Source organism: Microcebus murinus, chromosome 2 (assembly GCF_040939455.1).
Source record: "Microcebus murinus isolate Inina chromosome 2, M.murinus_Inina_mat1.0, whole genome shotgun sequence".
NCBI lineage: Eukaryota > Metazoa > Chordata > Mammalia > Primates > Cheirogaleidae > Microcebus > Microcebus murinus.
The window spans coordinates 46,419,017-46,446,236 of NC_134105.1; the positions used below are offsets into that span (position 1 = coordinate 46,419,017).

At 41.9% G+C, this 27,220-nt stretch overlaps 1 protein-coding gene across 1 annotated transcript; it reads right to left on the reverse strand.

The window, feature by feature from the left end:
• Positions 1–243: 243 nt before the first annotated feature.
• CYP2J89 (cytochrome P450 family 2 subfamily J member 89) lies at positions 244–27,220 on the reverse strand. The gene is made up of 9 exons (XM_012785147.3): positions 26,844–27,220; positions 17,700–17,862; positions 14,972–15,121; positions 14,427–14,587; positions 10,932–11,108; positions 8,954–9,095; positions 5,565–5,752; positions 2,652–2,790; positions 244–562 (listed from the first exon to the last, which is right to left on the reverse strand). Exons 1-9 carry the CDS (start codon positions 27,039–27,041, stop codon positions 384–386), a joined length of 1,497 nt encoding a protein of 498 aa, XP_012640601.3. The 5' UTR covers positions 27,042–27,220; the 3' UTR covers positions 244–383.

Genomic DNA, 27,220 nt, shown 5'->3' on the forward strand with positions numbered 1-27,220 from the left:
ATAAAGCATACACGTCTAAAAATGGAATCAGGATGGAGGCACATTACTGCTGTAACTTCTGTGATGTGCTTTATGGTTTATAAATCACTTAAAGGCCACTATTTCCTTAGAACCTCACAAGAACTTTCTTTACTGAAGGAATCATTATCCTCTTTTCATCGCCTGGATGAAAAGGTAAATTGTTCAGCACTTAAATGACTTTCCCAAGGCTTATTTGGAGAAAGCAGAGCTCAGATTTGGATATAGTTTCCCCTGAGTTTTATTCCTCTGATCTTTCCTCAGGGTCACTTTTGTTTTGTCTATGTTCATTTGGGCAGTGACCAGTGTCTTCAGAACACATGCCACTTCTTCTTCCTTCCTTCCCCCTTCCCTTCCCTGCCACGTCACGCCCGAGGAACAGCACAGAGGCGGTGCTTGACTGGGGAGACGGTGATGCCCATTCTGCACTTCAGGCTCAACTTCTCATTTTCTGGGGGCCTGAAGGTAAATTTTTGCATGAGGGAAGTGAAGAAAATGAACAGCTCTGACTTGGCCAACTGTTCTCCAAGGCATGCCCGCTTTCCTGAAAGACAAAATCAAAACATGAGTTGTCCTCCCAGGTGGCACTGGTGCCTAGCAGGGATTGGGATCCTCAGCCACAACCTGTAAATCCTAAGCCAAGGAAGGGCTTTATGGGCAGCCGTTAAGTCGGACCACCACTTGGGTTCACCCAGGCACAGGAAGCAGAAGTCCTGAATCACAAAGTCAGATGCCATCGGAGGTCAGGCAGGTGAGGTTGCAGGATGAAGGTGCAAGGAGTGCGATCATAGAACTGGAAGGCTGGGCTGACCTACAGAGTGGGTGTCTAGCCTAAGGGTGTTAAAACTTAACAAACAACAAATGCAGACAATGAAACAATAATAAATCTCTGTGTTAATGTTTTCCCATCTTTAAAAGGAAACCGTCCAAATTATAATTAACTATCAGAGGAAGGTTTCTAAGGTACAAGTTACCTTTCCCTTATGCCACATTCTCCTCAATTATGGAGACCTCGCTGGCATGGATGGGCTCTCTACTGGAACCACTTCTGCCTCCCTCCTTGTGCAGTCCTTGTGATACACGGTCCTGCCCACACACAAGCCTTTGCTGCTAAACTGGGGCCCGAGGCTGGGTCCTGCTCCCCACAGCTCACACTTGGCACTGCCCTGGTCCCGTCCCACTCCCTGTTATATGTGGGTGAACTGGAATCAGAAGGACAGAGGTCCAATTCTATTCCTTCCACGTAGTAACCATGTGATTGGGGCAAATTAAGCAACCTTTCTAGTCATTAGTGAAAATGTCTATGTGTTTATGATGAGAATTTTACTGTGTATGTTGTGAGGGATACAAAATTAATCCAGAAGGATCAAATAATTTAACAATCTATACACAAAACAAAGTTTTTTAAAAATGTCACCTGGATAATAGTAAACATTGCAGCTGTATAGTAGCTTATCATTACCTTCATCTGATTAATTTCTAAAAAACAGAAGAATACAATTTAAAGGATGCCCTTTGGCTAGGTGTGGTGGCTCACCCCTATAATCCCAGCACTTTGGGAGGCTGAGGTGGGAAGATCACTTCAGACTGGGGTTCAAGGCCAGCCTGAGCAATATAGTGAGACCTCGTCTCAGCACAAAGTAGAATAAATTCGCTGGAAATGGTGGTGCATGCTTGCAGTCTCAGTTGTTTGAGAGGCTGAAGGTGGTCCTGAGCCACTTGTCATATACATGAAATACCCTCTCTCCTGTGCTACCTGGCTGGGCAAGGATCCCAGTGAGATAGCAGGTATGAATTTGCTTTTAGAAGAATGAAAACCAGGACCATTAGATTTCAAATCTTTGGCCTGGGGATACTTGGACCCTGTCTGTGGATGGTCAGTAAATATTTCTCAAACTAAGGAATAAGGAAATTATTTGAAATAATCCATGCAACATATTGCCTCGATACCTGTAATATACTAAACATTTTTGCTATTGATTTTACAATGTTATGAGTTAAAAATACACTTTTGAAATTGGCTAGCTTAAAAACTGGAGAGAAAGTGTTTTCACTACATCATGTTTGCTACCTTCCAGGTCATCTATCATACAAATATATGAACTAGATTTTAAAGTTAAAACAAAAAAATCACAAGGACATCTTCAGGCAGTGCTTACAGAGCGGAACCCAATCCAGTTAAGCCAGTGGTGGTCAGAGTCTGACTGATACAGGGTGGATAAGTAACCCTGTTTCCTGGACCCTCCTTCTCTCCTTATTGTAGATCAGCTCTGTTTCTATGTGAATGGGCATCCCTTAAAAGAACTTGCGACATTTGAAAACTCAATAAAGATGGCAGATGTTCCCCTCTTTGAGAGGGAGAGGTGGGGTCAGGGTGTCTGTCCCCGTGATCTGGAGGACATTACAAGGGAAACTGGCATCTTCCGCAGAGGCAGGAAGGGTGTGGGAAGGAAGGGCGGGCTGAGCACTGCCCAGCCAGGGGTTCCTGGTGCACCAACCAACAGGGAGATGGAATGGCTCTGGGCAGGGCCATCTGGACACATTCGAGCTAAAGCAAGGGACTACAGGGAGAAGAGCAGGGGAGGCTGAGAGAGGGATTCTAGACTCCTGCATGCCTGTTTATTGCAACTCACCTATTGAGAAAGGCAGAAAAGATTCGCTTTTCTTAAACTGTCCATTTTCCAGAAAATGCTCGGGATTGAACGCGTCCGGGGTGGCCCACTCTGTGGGGTCCCTGTGCAGCGCAGTCAAGTTGGTCATGATCATAGTCCCCTAGAGAAGGCAGAAAGATTCAGGCTGGGCTTGACCCAAGCAGCACACCCACACAGAGGCTGGGTGGTCCTCAGACTTCCATGGAAGGTCCTGAGCCACCTTCTCATCCCACCCACAGTCTGCTGAGTCTGCCTCCCCCAGTACCGTCATCTTTGCATGGAACACCTTATAAATTGCACTGGATTTTCCTGCTGGAAATTTTACCACAAAATTTTGGCTACATTTGAGTGAAGAATGGATCTTTCCTACTGGGACATATCGGTGTGGGTCTTGGGAGAGGTCGTGTATGCATGGATGGGAGAACAATGTGACATCCGCTCCGTCCACATTGTACCATGAACCGGTCATAAAGTACTAACTATGGCAGCTCCACACGGGTAAAGGATGTGTCCTTCACTGTGTTTCTCCTATTCTCTTCCCTCTAACATCTGTACCCTGCCCCCACTCCCCATAGCAGGTCCAATGTCAGCATCAGGCAGCCCAGTGATGGGAGCCCTCTCCAGCCAGGCATGTACTAGCTAAGCCAGGAAACCCCAGGGTGAGCCTCTCTCTCACTCTGCCTTCATCCAATCCATCAGTGAGACTGGTCCGTTTTACTTTCAGTTTTTCTTGATTCTGTCACCTGCATTCCATGCCCACCACCACCTTAGTCTAGGCTACCACTTCCCTGTAATAGCCCCTACCTGTGCCCACATCCTATTGTCCCTTTCAATCTGCTCCACGCCCTGAAAGCAGAGTGAGCCTCGAGCATGATCTAGTGACATCAGCCACAGGCTCAGCCCTCACACTCGAGACCCTTCAGCACCTTCCCATCACTCTCAGGGTGAAGCCCCATTACCTGGCCCTGTCTGGGCCACTGTCCACCCCTGCCTGTGCTCCCTCTATGGTGGCCTCCTGTCAGCTTCTCAAACACATCACATGCTCTCTTATTTCAATGTCCTTTAAATGCTATTTGCCTCGCCAGGAAGGTTCTTCCTCCTCACTTGGTCTTTAACCTAAATAACTTTTAATCATCGTTTAATCCTCAGCTCAAACCTCACTTCCTTCCGGAAGCCTTCCCTGAGCACTCCTGCCAGTGTGGACCTGTACAGAACCCAGTGAGTTCTTTCCTGTGGGCAGTTAGCATGGTTGTAAGGATGTAGTTGCATGATTATTTTGCTCAGGGTTCTTACTCCAGATCTGAGCATTTCAGGTACCTAGTGAATATTTGTTCAATTAATAGAGAATAATAACTGCCATTTTGAGCTCTTTCGGTACCAAGCACTGGGTTAAATGCTCTACGTGCATGACCTCATTTTAACTCTGGATCCCATGAGGTAGGTTTAAACACATTTTGCAGACCAAGAAACTGAAGCTCTGAGAGGTCAAATGTCATCCCCAGAGTTCCACAGCGGAGAGGGTGGAGCTATGACTTGAACTAGGTCAATTTGATGTCAAATTCATGTAACATACAGTTAATTAGATTTCTCTGTTCCTAGGAGGGTTGGTAAATCTGATGTTAAAAATCAGTGTAGAAGTCTGTTGAGCTGGGCTGGTTCCCTGGAGTTAAATGAATTACTAGAAAAATGCAAACAGCACCTGGGGAATTTAGACCTCAGCCTTTATCCCAAAGACAGTCAATCAATAAGGAAATAGTAAAGGGACAGTTAGCAAGGAGATTCTAATGGGCAAGCTCTTTTGGTTCTACCTCTTGAGATCTTCCCTGAGTATGACATACTTGGAGTGACTTGGAGAGACTGGAGTAGAGCCACAGAGGCTGGCCAAGGTGGAGAGGAAGCAAGAGCAGGAACTGTAAGGGTGCAGTGTGGGGAGAGGACACCAGGGGGCGAAAGAGAGCTGTCTGCAGGGATCATAGGAGTGGCTGGTGCAGTGAGATCATAGTCCCTCTTTGAGGACAGGGCATTTCACAGGGACCAATTGAGAACATTGCAGGGAGATGCCTTTAATTTCAAAGAAAAGCAACTCCCATGGAGGAAGCATGGGGTAGTACAAAAGATCAGACTAGATCCCTAAATCTCACCACTTTGTTGATAAGAGATCTCATGCAAACTTATTTTATCTGGGCTATGACTTCCCAATCCACAAAACAGAAATAACAGAGTTATTCTGAGAACTTAGTAAAACATTTTGAAAGATGCTAGATCCATGACACAGAATCAAATATTCACTCCTTTCTCTCCTTTCTAATACTTAATTCTGCACACACCTGGATTGGCTTCCTCCTGAGATACGAAAGCTAGAAAAATACCTGTGGGGCTAGTATGTTAGAAACACCAGCACGAATGTGATCTCGGCCCAGCTGGTGTCAAATAGCCTTTCACATTCTCACATTCTATAACCCCAGGACCGTGAAGCAGAAAATTTCCCAAGTCTGGCCAGGTCCCTAGTCCTGCGAGATGCTCTACCAAGGCAAAGCAAAGGCACCTGTGGCAGAGTCTGCCCTAGAACTGCTGCCTGCTGTGCCCACAGACACAACTCAGTCAGCATAGTGAACATGCTGAGAGCCCCACAGCAAAGGAAAGCCGGTCTTTGCCTAAACACGTTTGGGCTAGAATCCTCCCTTCTCCACTCCCCACAACAGCACTTAGTATCTAGTGAAACTAACATTCTAAAGGCCACACATGGAGGAAAATCTAGTATTATATCAGCTGTAACACAGCGTTCTCCTCATTCACACGACTCCTCAGGACAAGAACGCATGTCACTTCTCAAGTTCCTATTTCCAGCATCTCATAGAGTGGCTTGGAGAGCTGAGGCTGGGAGTGCCTGCTTACCTTGGGCAGGTGGTACCCAGCCAAGGTGGTATCGGCTGTCACTTCCCGGGGCACGTTCAGGGGGACGATGTTGCCCATCCTCTGCACCTCGTGGATGACGGCATTGGTGTAGGGCATGGAGTCCCGGGCGGCCACACTGGGCTGCTGCTCCTGGCCAATCACTGTGTCAATCTCAGCGTGTACTTTCTCTGGAAAAGAAGTTCCATTATTTTTTAAACTTTCATGCTTTCATCTAGAGGTGTAGGAGTGGTCTCTAAGATCTCATTTATTGTATTTCTTTCTCTCTCTTTTTTATTTTTTGTGAGACAGAGTTTCACTCTGTTGCCTGGGTAAAGTGTTGTGGCATCAGCCTAACTCACAGCAACCTCAAACTCCTGGGCTCAAGCAATCCTTCTGCCTTAGCCTTCTAAGTAGCTGGGACTACAGGAATATGCTACCATGCCTGGCTACTTTTCTCTAGACATTTTTAGTTGGCCAATTAATTTCTTTCTTTTTTTGGTAGCGATGGGGTCTCACTCTTGCTCAGGCTGGTTTCAAACCCCTGACCTTGAGCCATCCTCCCTCCTCAGCCTCCCAGAGTGCTAGGATTACAGGTGTGAGCCACTGTGCCTGGCCTCATCTATTGTATTTCAGTGAGTGAGCAGATTGTAAAGTAATAAAAGGATTCTTAACCCTTCAAACTGCTTTTTTAGAAAACTGCCAATTCCATAACACTCTTTGAGCTGGGCTCAGCTAAAGAATGGAATAACCAGGATCAATATGCTTGTAGAAGGATCTTGTCTTTTTGTATTCAGGGTGCTGGAATGCAATACCATTACCTGGGTGGCTTATAAACAACAAGAATTTATTTTTCACAGTTATGGAGCCTGGGATGTACAAGATCAAGGCACCAGCAGATTTGGTGTCTGGCGAAGCCCCACTTTATGGCATATAAATGGTATCTTCTCACTACCTCCTCACATGGTGGAAAGGGAAGGCAGCTCCCTAGGATTTCTTTTATAAGGACGCTAATGCATAGATGAGCTAATCACCTCCCAAAGGTTCCCACCTTCCAATACCATGACACTGGGAGTTAGGCCAAAATATGAATTTGGGGGAAAGGGCACCAATACTCAGATCATAGCAGAAGTAGAGACTGTAATTTCTCAAGGAGGTATATAAGAGTGGAACGTGGACCTTGGTGTATGACCAAGAAGGTTACAAACTCTTTTATACAACTACTGCCACAAGTTACTTAAACACTTTGAACCTCAGTTTTCCCATCTGATTAATGGGGCTCAATTTACCTGCATCACAAAGATATTTTGGTATTCATAAACTGATTTAGGTGAGTACCCAGAAAATGATAGAAACTGGTGGCTGTCGCCCAATATCATTTTTTTCTTTTTCTAAAGATTTTCCCTAGATATTTTGTTGTGCAGATAAAGTGTACATTTCCCAGATTTCCTTGTGACTATGTGTGACCATGGGACTCAGCTTTGGACAACAGAATGTAAGCAAAAGTGATGATTAATTGTTGGAATAAGCCCTTAAAGCAAGGGTCTGTGTTTCCCTGTTTTTTCCCTTCCTAGGGTGGAAAGGCAGCCCTAGTGGGAGCATGTTAAAGACAGCCAGCAAGGAAATCACTCTAGACCCAACAGCAACAAGTGGGAAAGAGTTGAAACCTGAAGTGCTTTGCAAAGTCCAGATTAGAGCTTTTTACCCAAGAAAGAAATAAACTTCTATCATTTGTTTTTACTATCAATTATTTAATATATTTTTTAATTAGGGTAAAATACCCATAACATAAAATTTACCATCTTAGCAATTTTTAAGTGTATAGTTGAGTACTGTTAAGTATATTCACATTGTTGTGCAATCGCTCTCCACAACTTTTTCATCTTGTAAAACTGAAACTTTGTATTCATTAAACAACTCCCCATCTTCCCCCCCCAGCCTCTAGCCAGCATCATTCTGCCCTCTGTTCTATGAATTTCACTATTCTAGATAACTCGTGTAATTGGAATCCTATGGCATTTTTGTTTTTGTAATCAGAATTTTTAACTTAGCATGATGTCCTCAAGGTTTATCCATGTTGGAGCATGTGTCAGAATTTCCTTCCCTTTTAAGGCCGAATAATATTCCCTTGCATGTATGTTCTGCATTTTATTTATCCATTCATCATCATTGAAGACAGGGCTGCTTCCTCCTCTTGCCTATTCTGAATAATATTGTTATGAACATGAGTGTAAACTTCTGTAATTTTAATCCATTGTTATTTTGGAGCTTCTACTCGATAAGCCAAATGTATACCCTAACTCAGTAGCTTTCAAACATAAAAAAAGTGTAACCCACAGTAAGAAAGGCATGTTACATCATGACTCAGGATGCATATATGTACATATACACACATATAAAGCATACATCTGTTAATCTATAAATGAAGGAAATAAAGTTCCATGAACAAACTTACCCTTGTTACCTGGCAAACACGCTGATCTTTTTTCTACATGTATCTTAGAGAAAAACGTTGGTCTTGATCAATTAAACTGATTTTATACCTCATTAATAAATGTTACCCACCATGTGAAAAACTGTATCATAACAGTTCCCATCCCCCATGTGCTCAGGTTGTTCTGGAGCCTGGAGGAAGAGAGATGATGGGAACAGTCACTGCTCTTGAGTGGACACAGTCTGTGGGGAAACTATGGAAATAATGTGGGACAAGCCCAATAATGGAGGCAAACTGAGTCACCTCTGGAGGAAGGAAATGCTCATAATTTCCCAGGGCAATGGAGAAACGTCTTAGGGAGGAGTATTTGAGCAGATTCTTCAAGAAGAGGCACAAGTTTACTACGCAGAGAAATTGGGAAGCACGTTCTTGCTAGAGGGAAGAGCAGGTGTCCGGACACAGAGGCATAAACAAAGACAGTGCAGAGACAATGGCATGCAGTGCAGTAAGGCTGTCCTGAGGCATGGGGCGGGAGGGCGGAGACTGGTCAGGCAGAAAGGGGCACATCAGGGGGATTATATAGCTGGCTCAGGACTTTGGACATTATCCAGAGGAAATGCAAAGGCGTTATCTAAAGGAAGGGAAGGGCACCCCTAGATTTTCACATGAGAATGGCACTCTTGCCTGGAACTTTCCAGGATGTTGATTCACTTCTCTGCTTTCCCTCTTGGCTCTGAGCTATTCGAGGACAGGGATTCACTCTTGTATTTGTATTTCTTGAGCCCATCACCACCCTGACAGGCAATCTGAAGAATGTGCCCATTCCCAATCCCCACCTCTCACGACAATTCTACCACGGCTTGCATTGTATGATGTTCTCTTGTGGCTCCTACATTGGGCAGTGCGTCTAGGAGGCATCACTGTGTCCTGGGCGGGGCACACACACTGACACACCCACCTTGGATTTCTGGGTGGAGGGCCAGGTAAAGCAGAGCCCAGCGCAGGGTCGTAGAAGTTGTCTCGGTTCCAGCAAAGAAGAGGTCCAGAGTGCTAATGATGAGGTTATCTTCATGGAAACTTGAAGTAGGCTTTTCTGCATTCTAGGAAGAACAATAATTAATGTTGTACATTAGTTTATTCACAGGATTCCTTGCTGCCATAACTGCCATGGGGACTACATCCTAGGAGGGAGTTTGGAAGGGAAGTTCCCCAGAAGAAACAACTTTCCCTTTGGCCTCTTCAGGAGGCAGGGACTTATTATAGCGATATCATTAGCATCGTCCTGCCCCAAGTGCTGGAAGCTTTTTGGGTGGATGAAAATGAAAGACAGCTATTTTCTTATGCCTGTAATTTGGGAGAAGCTATTAGTCCAGTGGAAGGAGAATTGGATGTGAACCAGATAGATTTGTCTTCCAATCTCAGCCACTTTACTCAGTACCTGTAGAACCAAGGGTCAAGTTAATTAACCCTTCTGTGCTTTGGTTTCCTATTTTATAAAATGGAAATAACTATGCACATCTCTTAAGATGATATAATGAATTATGCGAGATGCGAGGGCACATAGCAAATACCCAACAAATGTTCGTACTGAAAACAGAAATAATACATGGAATTCCTCTTACGAACAATTCTCCTGTCTCCTGATTAATCTTTTCCTTTCCAATTGGAAATACTCTGACTCGATAACCATTTCTCATGATACCCCATCATCTTTACTATGCTCCTCTGGAAGCTTCCATTTGTCCAACATTGCTGCTAATATTCATGACCTCATACTTGCACACCATCAAGGAAGAAAATAATCCTTGTCTGGGGAGAAGATGATTCTTCTATTAGTGGTATGTCAATAAGGTAAAATGAAAGAAAGAAATCCATCATTCTGTCCGTTCCATGAGGAGAATCCAAAAATTGATGTGTAAAGATTGTGGCACTGATTCAGTGATGTATATTAGTCAAGGGGCCACTGAGGAAAAGGTCATGTGCCCAGTTTGCACCCCCATACTGCCTCTGGCTTATAATGTTGGAAAGTGGATGCTGTCAGGAGAAGGGGGAAGGCAAAGTCCCACTCAGGCCCCAAGGTTTAACTGTGACACCCAGCACAGCTTTCCTTGTGTTCTTCCGCGGGGCATGGCAGAAGGGGTAAATCACTGGGCTCAGGCATGACTAATGATAAAACAGAGGTTTGAGGCTCAATGGCTATTTTCCCCATTGTGTGCAGCCCCTTCAGATATGGGTAGAGGAGAGACAATGGGCGATGAAGGCAGTATTGGGCATTCACATTAAACCCCTATCTGTGCTTTCAATTGCCTCACGAGTCCTGTGTTAATGCTACCCTACCATTTCTGAAATACTGCCCTAAGTTTGACTGCCCTTTGGTAGGCAGAGATATAGCCCACAAACCTGTCCATCACATCCTACTCCCTGGAACCTTGGATATTACCTTATATGGCAAAAGAGACTCTGCAGATGGGATTAGGTTAAACATTCTGAGATGGCAACGTTATCCTGGATTATCCCAGTGGGCCCAATGTAATGAGAAGAGTCTTTATAGGAGAGAAGCAAGAGGGTCAAAGCCAGAGGGAGAAGACATAAGGATGGAAACAGAGACCAGAGGCAGACAGGAGGCTATGCCACTGGCTTTGAAGATGGAGGATGGGGCCACAAGCCAAGGAATATAAGCAGCCTCTAGAAGCCAAGAAAGTCACAAAAATAGATTTTTCTCTGGAGCCTCCAAAAGGAGCTAGCCCAGGCAAAACCTTGAGTTTAGCCCTGTGAAACTGATCTCAGACTTCTGACATCCAGAACTGTAAGAGATAAATTTGTGCTATTTCAATCCATCAAGTTTGTGGAAATTTGATACAAGAGCAATAGGAAACTAGCGTAGCCCTATTTGCTCTTTAAGGACAAAACACAGTAAACAACCTTGGTTTCCTCACCTTGGCCATTTCCTTGAGGTAAGCATCGATAAAATCTCTTGTTTCATCAGGATTCCAATCTTTCTTGTGTTTTTCAATCATTTGAGAAACAAACAATTTCAGTTTTTCCCAGTTTTTGATGACAGTTCGGTGGGATCCAGGAATGAATTTCATTATCCATGGAAAGAAATTGTAGAGCTAATTGCAGAAAAGAAAACAATTGTGGACACACCTTGATGCCACTTTTCCACCTTTTAACACAACAGAAGCCAACTTCCCTTTCCATATCTTTCCTTCGTTCACACTGAAACCTTGATCAGCCGTGACCCCCTTTTTCTCTGTCACCCCTCTAGCAAAGCACTTCAGCTCTCTGTCCAAAATGCATCCAGCCTGTACCACTCCTGGCCACCCAACAGCTTGCCATCCTGGTGCAAAGCACGACCATTCCCTTCCCTGGGTGCTGTAAGGAGAGCTTTCCACAGTTTTGTGGTTCTGTTGCCAACCTCACTCCCAGCCCGCCTTCCCCAGAGGCGCCACAGGGATCTTTTAGCAGTTTAACCTTGTCACTTCATTCCTTGGCTCTCAGTCCTTGGGGATTTCCACCACACTACGACCAGGTCCCATGTCACTCCTCTGGCCTGAAAGCCCCGCTGAGCTGGGCCCTGCAGACTGGCTGGCTCCTTCCTAACCTTGCTCTCTACTGTCCAGCAGTGGCCTCTGGGATCACAGCAAGGACGCTCCTGTTTGAGGCCTCTGCAGTTGCTGTTCCCTCTGCCTGGAGTGTCCACATATCCCTTCATTAGGGCTCTGCTCTATGTCACCTCCTTGGAGCTGTGCGATTGATGATCCTGTAAGTGGCTGCACCTTTGTCACCCTCCGTCCATTCCCTTGTCTCATTTTGTTTTCTGTTATAGCAATGATGACTAACAAGTGTGCGTGTGTATGTGTGTGTGTGTGTGCATTTGTCTCCCCAACCGTGTCGTATCTCCATGTGAGTAAGAGCGCACAGTTTTCACTGAAATAAAGTGATTGTTGAATAAACCTTCTCTAATATTTGGTGGAAAAGTGAGAGCGTCACATAACAGAAAAATGCCTAGAGTTAAAATGGGACAGACATGGTGTGAATATTAGTTCTCCTCCAATCTAGCTATAATAGTTGGTAACAGTAATAATAATGATGATGATAATAATAATATACTTTTACTTTGTTGATCCTTAGTTTAAGTAGCTGCCAGTCAGGCTCCAGCATGGTTCTGGGGACCGAATGATGCGAGATACACAAAACACTCAACACGGAGCTGGTGGACCACTCGCTGTACTTGCCTGCACACTCCCATGCCACCTTCCACACACTGTGTTGCCTCATTTAATCTTTATAAAGTTATTATGAAAATTAATGCAGATAAAGTAAGTGCATTTTTCTGTTAAAGAGCCTGGGATGTTCTGAAACTCCAAGAAAGGCTTATTATTCCTACCCTGCTGCCCCTGTGTTCTCTTCCCGGAGACTTGGACTCAGCAGTCAGCTGAGAACCCACTAACCTCTCGTGACCTCCTAGACTCTGCCTTAATAGGAAGGAAGTAAATAGAATTGCAGAACTCGAGACTGCCATGACTAGCAATGCAAACAAGGAATTCAAAATAACTTTGACAATAATAGCAGCTCATATTCATCATGTCCTTTTCACATATGAGGATTCGTGCTAACTGCTTTATCAGTTTTGGAGGGATGGGCCCATAAATCTCCCAGGCAAGATACTTGTCAGGAATAAATAAAAAGAAATCCACTTCTAGATAAACAACAGTGAAACTAATAATTAGTAAAGAGAATGTGGACTTAAATGCAGCCAGAGGGAAAGGAAAAGAGTATTTTTGAAGGAACAGCAATTACTTCTAGCTGACTTTCCATGGCACCAGTGGGAACTGAAAGGTCAGTGGAATAACATTTTGAACATGCAGTAGAAAAAAAAAAAAACAGTCAAAATAAAAAACATTTCTAATTAGAGCAAAATACAGATATTATTGAATAACTGAAACTGAAAAATTTGCCACCAACCTACCCTCACTAAAGAAAATTCAAGAGGAGGCTGTAAAATAAATGGGATGTTGAAAAAAGAAACTGGCAAATATTTCAGTAAATATGTGCAAACATTTCCTGCCACAAACATTTCCTGCCTCAAACACAATAATCATGTATACTTTTGAATTAAAAGACGAACAAACTAAAAGACATGACATGAGGAACCTAAATCATTGATCAGGTGTATTCTATGGCAGGATAAAGATAATAATTGTTGAAGCTGTTGGTTTAATTATGAATATTAAAATTTTAAGGGAAAGACTAAAATAATAGAAGAAGCCTGTTCATCTTCTATGTGACCACAGGCAAAAGTAAAGTGAGAAGAACAGTCATTCATAATAAGTCAAAAAAGGAGAAAAGAACAGATAAAAATCATAAAATGATTAGAAATTAGTTCTAATGTGGTAATAATTTTGATCAAAAGAAAAGGAACTAGATGGTCCAAAAAAAAAAAAAAAAGACAAAGATTTTCAGATTGGATATGTACATTACATCTAGCTTTCTGCTGTTTAAAAATGAAGCATCTAAAATATAATGGCATAGGAATGTAGAAGTAGAAGGATAAAAGAGTAGTAACCAGACACTAAACAAAGGAAAGACAATTACCTTTATTCATATCAGACAAAACAGTCTCTAGGGAAGAAAATATTAATAGACACAAAGAACATTAGTAAAGAGCTATGAAATTTCAATTACTAGGAAGAAATAATGATTGAAACGTATTTACTAACAACATGGCTGTAAAGGCTATAAAGTAAAAATTGACAGAAATATAATGAGAATGAGAAAAATCTACCATCTTAGTAGGAAATTTTAGCACACTGGATACCCGAGCCAGCACAATGAAGCAAGAAAGAGAAATCAATGGATAAGGGTTAGAAAGGAAGGAACAAAGCTACTTTTATTTGCATATACATGATTGTCTATGAAGCCATCCAAAGATTAATTATAATAGTGTTAATAATTTACCAAAGTTAATCCATACAGAATCAATAACCATATGTCAACTGCAAGGAGGGAAAAAAAAAATTATAGTATAACCAATTTAAATCCTACAAAGAAATAATGCATATAGGCAATGATCATGAATAATTTCTCTAACCATTAGATAAAAAGTGGAAGGGGAATGCTATATTAGATGGATCAGACTACATAGGTGAATAGAAATATGCATGTACAATTTTGAACTTTACATGAACAATAGAAATGTTTAATGCATATGTCAAACATTTGGCAAAAATTTAATATTATTCCAAACAGTAGAGTCAACAGATTGATTTCAAATAAGTTTGTAATAAATGAAATTTAAAAGGATATATTATAGCTGCAACTTCACCCCAATCTACCCCCACCAAGAAAAAACTAAAATCAAAGACCCATCTGCATCTGCAATAAGCCCCAATGTCCTTTACCAAGACATAGAAAGAGAACTTCCTTACCTGGCAAGAAACTGAACCACTCATATATGAGACCTCATCCAGTAACCCCAGCAACTCCTGAAACTGAGCATCCTGGTACTCAAATCGCTTCCCAAAGGTGATGGAGCAAATGATGTTGGAAACTGCATTGTTGATTTTGAAGTGAGGGTCAAAAGGCTGTCCTGGAGGAGGAGGAAGGACAAGGTGGGTTTGTTCTAGATCCTACTGAAAGTCTACTCTCTATGACATAGGGCATACCTAGTACTGCACCATTCATGAGGCCTGGCCACACCACCTTTCACTAGGGCTGACATACAGCAAGTACTGAGTCAATGCCACAGTCAAACTGATGACCAGGACTTAAATTCAGTAATGTGTTTTTTGCTCATCTTCATGCATTTAATGCTAGAACTCCTTGAGGGCAGGGTCATGGTTTGTTTTTCACTGCTCTATGCTTAGTACTTAGCACAGTGCTGAGCAGAAAACAAGCATTAGGCACTGCATAAATATCTACCCAATGAATGAAGGGGCCACAGTCTCCTACATCTGTCCTCCAAAATACTCACCGTTCTCCTCCTTGATTACTTCAGTGAGGTGGCGGACCTCCTCCTGAATGCGTTCCTCTAGGCTCTTCTTTCCCAGACCAAAGTTCCTTAGCGCTGTCAGGGCGAACCTTCTTTGCTCCTTCCACACCTGGCCATTGGACATGATCAATCCTGGGAAAAAGAAAGTCAATACTATGGTATTGAGGTTTGATAATGTGAATATCCAGCAAATGATATGAGGATGTGTATCAATGGAGGGAAGGAGAAGGGTATTCATGCACTTGAAAACCGTTCAGATAAACCACCCCAAAGCAGTGGACATAACTGACTGCTTGGGATGTTAGGCACATTAGTAAATATTTTATGCATTCTGCAATTTAGTACTCAGAGAACTTCTGTTGGATAGGTACAATTATTACCACCACAACCCCATTTTAATTATGAGAAACCTGAGAAACAGAGGATAAAATAAACATCATGAGCTCGCACAGCAAATGGCTAAACAGCTGTTCAAACACAGGTCTTCCTGATTCTAAAGCCCATGCACCGATTATTAGCCACATAAGTAAAATTAAACATTCATGTCATGCTAAATTCTAGGAATGCACTTATGGATCAGATAAAGTCAATATACTTGAAGCAAAAAAAAAAAAAAAAAAAGGTTTATAGGAGAGTTCTTATCTAAGACAGGCCTTAAAAAATGAAAGAATAACTCAAGAGAGCAAGGAGGGTGAATATTCCACACAGAAAGGACACCACAGGCAAAGGGAAGAGACCGTCTTGGTATGTTCAACAGACCATCATCTGTCCACAACACAGGGGAGGCCATGCTCCGTTCTGTTTATTCACTTCCAGAGCAACCTCCACTCCTTTCACACTTGGCTTTGGCCTCTGTCACCAATGAAATGGCCCTCCTTGCTGTCACGTCCAGGGTGACACATCTAAGACCTCCAAGGAAGACCCACATCCACATCCAAGTAAGTTACATCTACATCCAAGTAAGACCTCATCTTACTTGATCTTGCAGTAGCATCGGACATTTCTTTCTGGACACACTCCCTTCCAGTGGTTCTGAGGCTACCACACTCTCCAGATATTCTTTCTAATTCTCTTCCAGCAACTTCCCGCATATTTTGCTGGTTCATCTTCTTCTATTAAATCTTGAAATGGTGGAGTTCCTTCAAATGAGGTCTTAAGACTCTTCCTTTTTCATATTATATGGCATTTCTGGGAAATCTCATCACTCCCTAAAACTTTAAATAGCATCTATTGATAGTGACCATCTATTGCTGTCCCTGAGCTCTAGCCCCATATATATTAATACAACAACTGCCTGACTTTGCTGACCTAAAGGCATTTCAAACTCAGCATATCCATGCTTGAACTCATGATTTCTCCATGCAACTCCCTACCCATTCCCAAACAAAGGAAACACCTTGTCCTTTTCTGAGTGTTCCTTCTTTCCATCATTGACCCATTTGGGTGTCACCTCCACACCTCACTCTCCCTGCATCTAGGCCATCATGTGTTATAGGCTCACCTCCTGGATGTCTTGAATCCATGTGTCTTCCCTGCCACTACGCTGTGTCTAACCTACTATGATTTCCCACCACCCCCTAGGTCCAAGCTACCAACTTCTATAACCCAAAAGTCTACAGTAGTCTCTTGTTCTTTTTTGTCCATTCTCTAAATGATAGTCTAAATGAGTCTTAAAAATGTATACAATTAATATGATAATTTTCTTCACTACTTAAAACCATTCAAGAACTTCTGTTATTAGAATCAAAACCAGCATCCTTAATAAGAACTTGCATGAAGTATCCCTGGCCAAGTGCAGCAGCTTCATTTTCATTTAATTATCTCCTTTTAATCCTTGTGATTGTCACATGGGCCACCTTTCAATTCCTCAAGTTAACTATCTTCTGTACACTTCACGAAATTTTATATTCTTTTCTTACTACTTGATTTTTCTTTATTTCAATAAATTAGCTTTTCCTGAATCCCAGGACTACATTAGATACCCCTCTTAAGTGCATCCTGAGTTATCTTCATACACTATGGGCTTTAGATTATTACAGTGAATAGAAGTTACATAAGGACATAGATTGTATCTGTTCTACTCACTGTTGTATCACTCCTGCCTAGCACCGTGCTTCACATGGGAGATAGTACAGTGAATGGATGTAGAATTAACTGATTAACATTTCAAAGAGGAATTAGGAAGCACCTCAAAAATGGTGCTTTGACAGAGTAATAGATTTGAGATTTCATTTTGATATTTAAATGTTTAATTTTCTTTAATGATAATCTTAAGTAATCCTGCCGGCCTGTTCTAACATAGACCAGAAGGCTCGAGATCCCTGGTCAGCACGGCCTTCATGGTAGAGCATAAGGAGCTGGAGACAGAAAGCAGCAGCAGAAGGAAGCATATCCACATCCATTTTCCTCTGGGAAGAGGCTTGGAACGGGACAGCAGAGAGAGAGAGAACACATCGACTTTTCCTCTGCCAAAACTGGGTGAAGTGGTTACGTCATTATAGAAGCATCTGGTGTGAGTTTGTGCAGGGCATGTGGCCTCTCCCAAATCTCTAGAATGGGTGATCTTGTGAAGTGCTCTGATGGGGTGACTTGAATCAGGAAATGTGGGCACCCAGCTTTCGTATAAGGCAGGATGTTTGCAACGAGGCCAGTTTCTGGAGGTTGTTGGAAAGTTACTGTCAGAGGCACTTCAACTGACCAAGAAACTTACCATTTCCCTTAACGATATGTTCTTGGAGAGGGAAAACAGGGCGGTTCATAAAGTGCTGGTCCATGTGGACGAGGGCTTCTTTGATCAGGGGCAATCCAGTAATAACAACTGTAGATATGGGTCCAAATTCCAGGCCAATAAGGTTCCCATATTTCTTCACCAACTGAAAAACAGTGAAGTAGTCACAGCTGAACACGCACACACCTGAGTGTTCACAAATGGAGGTTTGTATGTGTGCAGCTGCAGGGGCTCTCACTGAAGGGAGTGTGTGTGCATGGGTGGGCATCCGGTCTCATGGGAATGTTTCTGTTTCCTTTTCTCCCCCTCTCAACAAAGTTCAGAATCAATTCACTTCAGATGTGCAAGGTTCCTTATAAACATCCATTCATATACTCACCCAGCATGAATTAAGTGAGCATCCAGCATGTTTCCCTAGAGCAGGGCATAGCATGTAACTGTAATAATATAAACAAGGTCTCTAACCTCAAGCTTCCTAGAGTCTATCCACGAGAGAGAATTCAACACATCTGAAGCCCCACTCAAGGCTGAGATATGTTTAGGGAAAGTCTGTGTAGCAAGCAGGATTTGTTAGTAAATCATAATATCTGTTTAACCAAAAGAGAACGCCCCCTTCCTACACTGGGCATAGATAATAGAAACACGTGCTCGACAGCAGAAGGCGCACTACAGGGTGGACCAGGCATGGAGAAAAGTTCTCTAGCACTGGAGTGACGCCAGAATCTTGGCAATGCATTTCAGTTGCTGTGGGCTCTTGGGAAGTCACTTCACATTTTGGGTCTCAACTCCCCATCTGTAAAAGGGAGAAAGTTATTCCTGTCTCAAAGGGTTCTGTGGGGAAGGATGAAAGCAGCCGTGTGAAAGGCGCTTTGTTTTCTGGTCCAGGCGCACAGCCACTCAGCAAGCGTCCAAGGAGTAAACAAGCTTTATGTGCAAAGGGCCGTGGATGTGCACTCACAGTGGCAGAAAGAACAAGAGCTCACGGACATGTGGGGAGGAGACACTCGGGGTCACACAAAGCCACATTCCCTGTGTGCACTTTTCAAGTTTTATCTCATTAATCCCATAAGTACCCTTCAGTAGTAACAATTTTTCTGTTCTTTCAGAAAATGAAAATAAGTCAGAGTTGAAGTAACGCAGCCAAGCTGACAAAGCTATTGTTGGGGCAAGGAATTTGCCAGGCATTATATAAGATTTGAGGACAAAGACATGATACAAAGATGGCTCCAGGAACTTAGAGTTTGGTGAGAATGAGAGAGTGAATGTGAGAATGAGTGGAGAGTAAGAGAGTTGGGGGCAGGAGAGGGTGAGAGAGAACGGGAGTGTGTGGGTGTGTTTATGACCATGCACACGTGTGCAGGGATGTGCAGACATGGGGTGGAGAACAGTTACAGTCACTGATCAAAGTCCTTCCAATCTAATCAAGACAGGTCCCTACCTAAACCCCACCCCTGCCTTGTGTCTGCCTGGGTTGAGTGTAGCTGTGTACAAGGTATCAAACAAAGAGGCTCCATGTCCTCCAGGTGTCTGTGACTCCCTCCCTGACCCTGGTCCCCATGTGCTTATTCTCCAACATGCCACTCCTACAGCCCCGGACCTACACGGCCCCTTCAGAGCCAATACACTGGATTCAGCCTCATCCCAGCACCATACCCCCACACTAAAGACCAGGCCTGAACCCAGTCCTTCCATCACTGTTTTGTCCCAGTGTCCTCCAGCAGTCTCTGTTTACCTCCAGCACCGCACGTCCTACCCATGAGAGCCAAAGTTCAATCTCAAGTCAGTTGACTCTAGATTACTTGTAAGAAATGGCAGTGATGGGTCCCTAAACATAAAGCAGATTTTGCATTTCACCTTGTGGAATTTCTGAATGGAGTTCAGAAATTGCAAGAAGAATTTGCAAGAAGAATTTCTTGGTTAATTAAGAATATTTAATGAAGTTGTTTTTGGAAGAGCTGAAAAATCTCAGGTTAAGTTAAGTGACTCCTAGTTGGCAATGTGTGCAACCTAGAATCTCAGCTGATACTTGGGAGGGATTCAGAATTACATTAATCCTTATTGAAATAAAATTCTTCAGAGTTCAATCGCTATCAGCTCTCTGACCATGTATATTTCTACTTCAGCAAAACTGGATCAAAAACTTTTATGGTTTTATCAACCATGTAAATCTGGATAGGTGAAACAACCTCCTGGAGCCCTGGGACTGATTACAGCAATGCCTAACAACTCTTAAGTGCACTGTACCAGTCACTGTGGCAATTGCTTCACAAGGATTAAACGACTCAGAGGGCATCAGAAAGGACTTTGTAAGGCAGAGTATACATATTGATTATATCATCAAACAAGTTATTAAAAAGAAACAGAATAAGGGAATAAAAAAGATTACAAATAAGATAGTTCAGAAGGTAAAAATAGGTTTAAAATCAGAAAACAGAAAAAGAAAAAAAATGAAACAGGTGCTATAAAAGTGAAACAAAAGCAATAGGAAACAGGAAATTTAATATTAGGAATAAAATTCCAAATGTAGCACTAAGGGTTTAAAAAATATGATGGAGTTAAATAAATGTTTAGAATAAAGCAAAACTATATGTGAAAGATTAATGAGACAAGAGATTGGATCATTACTACGGAGAGATATTAAATTCAGTGACATTCCACTTAATTTAAGGACAAATGTAACAAAGACACAAAGAGAGGAAAAGAAAAAATGTAAAAGAGTGTCCCAATTCACACTCTCAGAGTGTCTGTTTCCCTGAATTCTCACCAGCACTGAGCTGTGCATTTGTGTGTGTTAGTGCGTGTGTGTAATCCTAACAGGCACACATAATGCATGATGTTTCTACATTTCTCTAAGGTTTAACATCTGTCCCTCAATATTATGTTTTATATATGTTATACCTTTTAAATCACCTATTGATATCTTTTAAACATTTTTGTGTTGGAATACTCAACTACTTTCTCATTGATATGTAGAACTTATAGTAAAAAGTTGCAAATACAATTTTATTTTCATTACATCCAGCTCTGGAAAGACATATCCCCAAGACCTATAGAGGTACTGCTGAGTGTGTGTGTGTGTATGTGTGTATGTATGTGTGTGTGTGGCTGCAGGAGTGTGTGGGTTGGTGGCAGGGTGGGCACAAAGAGAGGTAGGATTCCCTCTCTCTCTTTTGCTAAACTGTTTTAATATGCTATCTCAATATGTCTGCATTGCCTTTATAGGTAAAACGCATTTCTATCCAATAAAGCAAAAAAGAAATAAAAGGACCTTAAAGAAATGAGGAATAAATTTTGATATCAGTGATTTTTAACCTATTTTGAGTTATAGATTCAGTTAAAAAATTAGTGTATGTCATAGATCTGCTCTCCAGTAAAATCCTGTATACATACAGTTATGCATGCATTTTTAGGAATTTACCTGTCCCCCGTGGCCCATGAACACTCCTGCTAAGAATAATGTTCTCACGGGTAGTTCTTGGGGCTATGCTGGTTTCTGAGAACAGTCTGTGGAAATCGAATTCATGCTCAATTCATCACGTTTTTATGGGAGGCATCTTCTGGCATTGGCTTGATACATGTGGAGGCAATACAAAGATCAAGATATGGTGTTTCCTAAAGTGTCAAAGTCTCTTCGGAGAGGTTGGGGTGGGGAACCTGCGGCCTTAAGGCCACATGTGGCCTTCTAGATCCTTAAGTTTGGTCTTTTGACTGAATCCAAATTTTACAGCATAAATCCACTTATTAAAAGAGGTACAGCAGAGAAAGATGAAGCTTTTCTTATATCCTTTGGGGCTTAAAAAAAAGCAATCTTGAAATAAGAAGTCCACAGCTTCCCAACCCCTGCCACTGGGGCGGCGGCAGGGCGGGCTGATGACACATATTACAATACTGATGGAAAGGGATGGGAAGGTATTGCAAGGAGGGATGAGTTTCCACCACAGATATTGGGAAAATCTTCTAAGAGCAGATGAGATTTGAGTCAGATCGTAAATAAAGGTCAAGGAGCCAGCAAAAGGACATGTAACAAGGCAGCAAAGAGATTTGCGTTGTAGGAACAGCATGTGCAGGTGCAGAGGTGAAGATGCAGGTGTTTGGGAACAACACAGCTACCCTGTCTGACTGCAGAGCAAGGTTGATTAGTTACAGAGCACTGACCATGTAGGGGACCAAGGCCAGGTGCTCAAAATCTAATGGGGTATATAGGTAAATGATTAGTTCTTGGTATTGCCATTCTGTACAATACATTATTTGGTGGGAGAAAGTTAGGAAGCACATAGGGGAACAGGGGCTAGGGTAGGCTACTGGAAGAAGTATCTTCCTAGTTGACAGGGAGATGGAAGACAAAGCTGCTAAGGTAATCTGACCTAGACTGAGGAGAGTCTTAATGTCGAGTAAAAGATTTTGGATTTTTTTTTGTTGTTGTTGCTTGCAATTGGAAGTCTGAAGATGCTTGAGTAGGAGAGGTGATGTGAGTGCTTAAGAGTTTGGATTGTGGACTCATACAAGCCTGTTTGACTCTATGTTCTGATTCTTACTTTCTGTTTGATTTGAGGGAGAACTATTTAATGTTTCTGTGTCTTAGTTTTCAAATCTATAAAACAGGGGATATTCCTAGTTCCCATCTTTAGTATTGTGGTGATAAGTAATCGTAATACTAAAATCGATAATAAAGGTATTATTATAATTGATATTTTAGGGAGCATATTTTAGAAAGAGGATTCTTATAATCACATCAACAAAGGAAGGGAGGACCAGAGAGCAGACAATGGGCTACTGTGGCCCGTCTAGTGACCAAGAGAGATAAATGATGCCTGGCATGCAGCCCAAAACTGGCTTTTCTAGAGTTTATTGATACAAACTTTTAAAGAGGGGCAGAGTGGAAAATATGCAAAGTAAGTATCAACTATGTGCTAAGCATTCTGGCAGTAACTTGACAGTAATTAACTTATTTTATTTGCATATTAATAATAAAAATCCTATAAAGAGTTCCCAGTTTTCAGAAAAACAGGTACAGTGATTTTAGCACATAGGTGGTGGCATAAAGTTTAGGCTCTTTCCAGCACATTCTGTAGGCCTCATCCTTAAATGAAAGGATGAATATATTTCCTCCTCTGTTCTTCTGCAGGAGAAATACTTAGGGTTGCTCCCTAAATATTTGCTGGCCACATTTCCCAGCCTGTCTAGCTGTGGCCAATGGGACACAAGGATAGCTATGTGTGCATCTGCTGGGTCACTTCATTAAACAAAAGCAGCTTGTTCACCACCTCCCCTGTCCCTTTCCCCATGGGCCAGGACTCATACATGATGGTGTTGGTGGAGGACTAGAGCAGTGAGATAGAAGGAACTGGAGGTGTTAGAAGACACTGTGGTACAAAGCAGCCTCCCTATCCTGAACTTCCTGCCTAAATCTGAACTCCATTGTGAAAGGGAAATAAATTTCAATCTTGGTCACATCACTGTATTTTGGGGTCACTTTCTTAAAAGCAATTTATCAATCTTAACTACCATTCTCCCACCATAGTCTGATGACTTTTTCTGCCATTTAAATAGTAATAAGTGTTCCTAAAACAAGCCATATGGCTATAGTAAGGAAAGTGTAGAAAATGGGCTGGGTGAGAGCTGGGGAGAAAAGCTCCCATCACACCATACAAAGAGAACAGTTTCTTCACTGTCCGCTCACTGTGTTTTAGTTCAGACCATCCTCCCATTTAAAATCTCCTGTCCCTTTACTCTACTTCGCTACTGGTAGAACATCAAATATTTCTTTAAAGTTCTACTCTATTTATTCCAGCATTTTACAAAAGATATCCCCAGAATTTCTCTTTCACAGTAATCCCATCTCCTGATAATCCATTTGGTTACCAAGCATTTACACTACGCATTTCATCACACACTGTCTTGCACTATACCTGGCATATGGTAAACACTTAATAAATGCATGTTGAAGAAATAAACCCATGAATAAATCAAGTATCCTCAAACTATATTGTGAGAAGTCATGTAGCATAAGTAGAGAATAGGTATCTGAGTCAAATAGTCTTGGGTCCAAGTCCTTGTTTTGCCATTGTGTAGCTGAATACCCTTGGCTAGTCACTTTACTATTTGTTCTCAGCCCGTTTACTTCATAGTAAAATGGAAATGCCACAAGATAATACCTAAATTGTGTGCCTATCATGAAGATTAAATGAGAATTAACTTAAAATTCTGATGTGAGATCTATTAGTTTCTATTTAATGTGTTCCAATCGCAAGAATGTAAAATTAATTATAACGAAATCACACCTTTGAACTTCATGTATTTCACACCAAGGAATATACAAATGGCAACCTATATAAAATAAAAATAAACAATGTGATGAAAAGTCACTGGGCCAGGAATAAGAACCTAGTCTCAAGTTTCATCACTAGCTAGTTTTGTGGCATTAGAGGGAGCATCTAACCTCTCTACTCAAATCTATCTTGGTAGTACAGCAAGGGCACAGATCAAACTTGGCATTCCAGGCAAGACTGAATAAAAGCATCCCGATTTACTTGTACTAATCATGACACCAATTGATGGAGACAAGCTACCTCCCAGAAAAGCCTACTCTCTTTAGCCCAAAGACAGGAAAAGGACAGGCTGACAGGACAGAAATCCTTAGCCTTTTTACCTCTCTGTTATGGAAGCAAACACCACTCCACGAATGACAGCAAATTTCTCATCAGAAACCAAGGAGACCAGAAAGAAGTAGCACAATGCTTGAAAATGTTGAATGAAAGAAATTGGCAACCTAGAATTCAATAGTTAATGAATGTATACTTTGGAAATAGAGGTGAAATAAAGACTTTCTTAGCTGAATAAAAGCTAAGAGAATGTTTGCCAGCACACCTGATGTTTGTGCTGAATGGCTAAAGAAAGTTATTCAAAACAGACAGGAAATTTTAAACTTGGAAAATCAGGAATGAAGAAAAAGCAACAGAAAGGGTAAATAAATGGGTAAATACAATCAATTATTTTTCTCTTGAGGTTTCAAAATTTGCATTTGTCATTTAAAAGCAAAATTATAATATTGCCTGATGTGGTTCTCAATGTATGCAGAGATAATATTTAACAGAATTATACTAATAAAATAGTAAGGGTAAAGTGACCTAAATGGTTGTAAGGTATCAGTATTTCACTTGAAGGATAAAATGTTGACACTAGTTGACTGCAATAATCTACATAGGCAAATTGTAATGTTCAGACCAACCACTTGTAAAACAATACAAAGAGATATGTTCAAAAACACCACAGATAAATAAGAATAGAATTATTTTTTAAAATGTTCAAGTAACCCACAGGAAGACAAGAAACGGGAAACAGAACAATGAAAAGCAGGAAAAAAATGTAAAATAAATAATAAGATGGTAGACTGAAATCCTCATGTATCAATAATCACATCAAATATAATGATCTACATTGACCAATTAAAACACAGAAATTGGCAGAATGAAAAAAATGACCCAATTATATAATGTTTGCCAGAAACTCATTTCAAATATAATGGTAATATAAGTAGGTTAAAAGTAAAATGACGAGAAACTTATACTACTCACATACTAATCAAAAGAGAGTTTGGTGTGGCTGTATTATGATAAAGTAAAGTTCAAGGATAATGTAGGACATTACATAATAAAAGGGTGAATTCACCAAGAAGACATGACAATCCTATGGGTATATGCAAAACAGCACAGCTTCCAAATACATGAAGGAAAAACTACCAGAACTGAATGATAAAATGGACAAACTCACAGTTGTAGTGGGAGACTTCAACGTACCTCTCTCAGAAAGTCATAGAATCAGTAGATAATAAGTCAGCAAAAACATAAGACAACTAAAGAATACCATTACCCAATAAGATTTAATTGATGTTTACAAAACATTCCACCCAAGAACAGTTGATTTTTTTTCAAACGTGCATGATATGTTTATACACATAAATGGATCATGCATGATACATACACAAGACTGTATCTTGTGTCATTAAATCAACTTTAATGAATTTAAAAGAATTATTTCTTTGACCATAATGGAATCAAACTGGAAATCATTAACAGAAGAATAACAGAAAAATCTCCAAATACTTGGAAATTAAACAACTAATTTCTTAAGGAAGGGCACAGGTTTAGGAGACTAGCTTTAAAATTCTGTGACTAATCCTGTCACTTATTGTTACCAATTGGACATTTCTCCCAGAGTAATAAGATCTGCCCATCTGTATTTGAATACAGCATATAGTCACATATTTAAAGTACTCCAGGCATGTGTAGAGAAAGGGGAACTAATACCTGTTGTGCACCAAATAGAAGCCATGTCAATCATTCACTCTTTTATTTAATCTCTATCATCATCTGTCAGTGTTGTCTCTTAGCAAAGTACCTGTGCTGAGTGGCAGGGAAACCAGCTGAAGATTCTTGAGAATCTTTTCTCAAGAGTGTTTGATGTCTGAGAGAACTTTAAAGAATTCAGAGTGGCCAGAGTCAGGGAGCCTGATGGGAGATGATTATAAAGAGGTGGAAAGAGGCCAGATCTAGAAGGGACCCAAGGGTCCCAGGAAGGAGTCTGAACACTGGGAGGCAGTGGGAGGCACTGAGAAAATTTAAGCAGAGAAATAACATTTTAAATGATTCCTTCAGTGAGAGTGAACTTCAGGGGAGGTGGCTGAAGACAGGGGATCATTTAGTGTGGGGGTGAGAGTTATCCTGTTGGGAAATGATGAGGATTTAGGTAGCATTATCACCATCTTACAGATGGGAAATGAAGCTTCCTAGAACTGTAGCATTTTTAAGGATAATATAAAAGAGATCAAAGCAATCATATTGTAAACAAGATGTTCTAACAGTGTTTAACTAGATAACACACAATTAAATGAGTTAAATAACACAACACGCCCAGTACTCTTCATAATACACCACCCCTAGAAAGGGCAGGTAGAATCATACCTGTTGACAGGAGGGGAAACAGGAGAAAGAACTAAGCTCAAGGCAAGGTTTTACCTGGTTGCCCGGCCACAGAGCTTCCAACCACCCCCCACCCCCACCTCAGTCCCTTGTCCTGCAGATCAGAGTTAGCGACAGGACAGGGCTAGGGGCCCTTCCCTGCGCCTACCCGCTTAAGTGCCAATTGCGACTGCTCAAGGTCCAGGTGGAAGAAGTTGCCAAAGAAGGGCAGGCGCCAGGGCCCCGGGGGGTAGTTCTTTCGCCGCTGTCTTTTGAGGAAGTCGGCAAAGAGCAGAAAGATGACAGCGCCCAGGAGGAGAGTCTGGGGATGGAGCAAGGCCCAGAGGGCGGCCGCCAGGGAGCCCATCGCCGCGAGCTGGCCCAGGACGTCCACTTGTTCTTCTGAGGCCAGAGAAGTCTACTGTCCCTGCCTGTCCTCGCCCCCGCACTTCAGCACAGCCCCTGCTACCCTTTGCCCACCTTGCCTCTGCTTTGCCTAGAACCTCCCGGGCCGCCTCACTCCCGCCCTGAGCCTGGCCCCTCTCC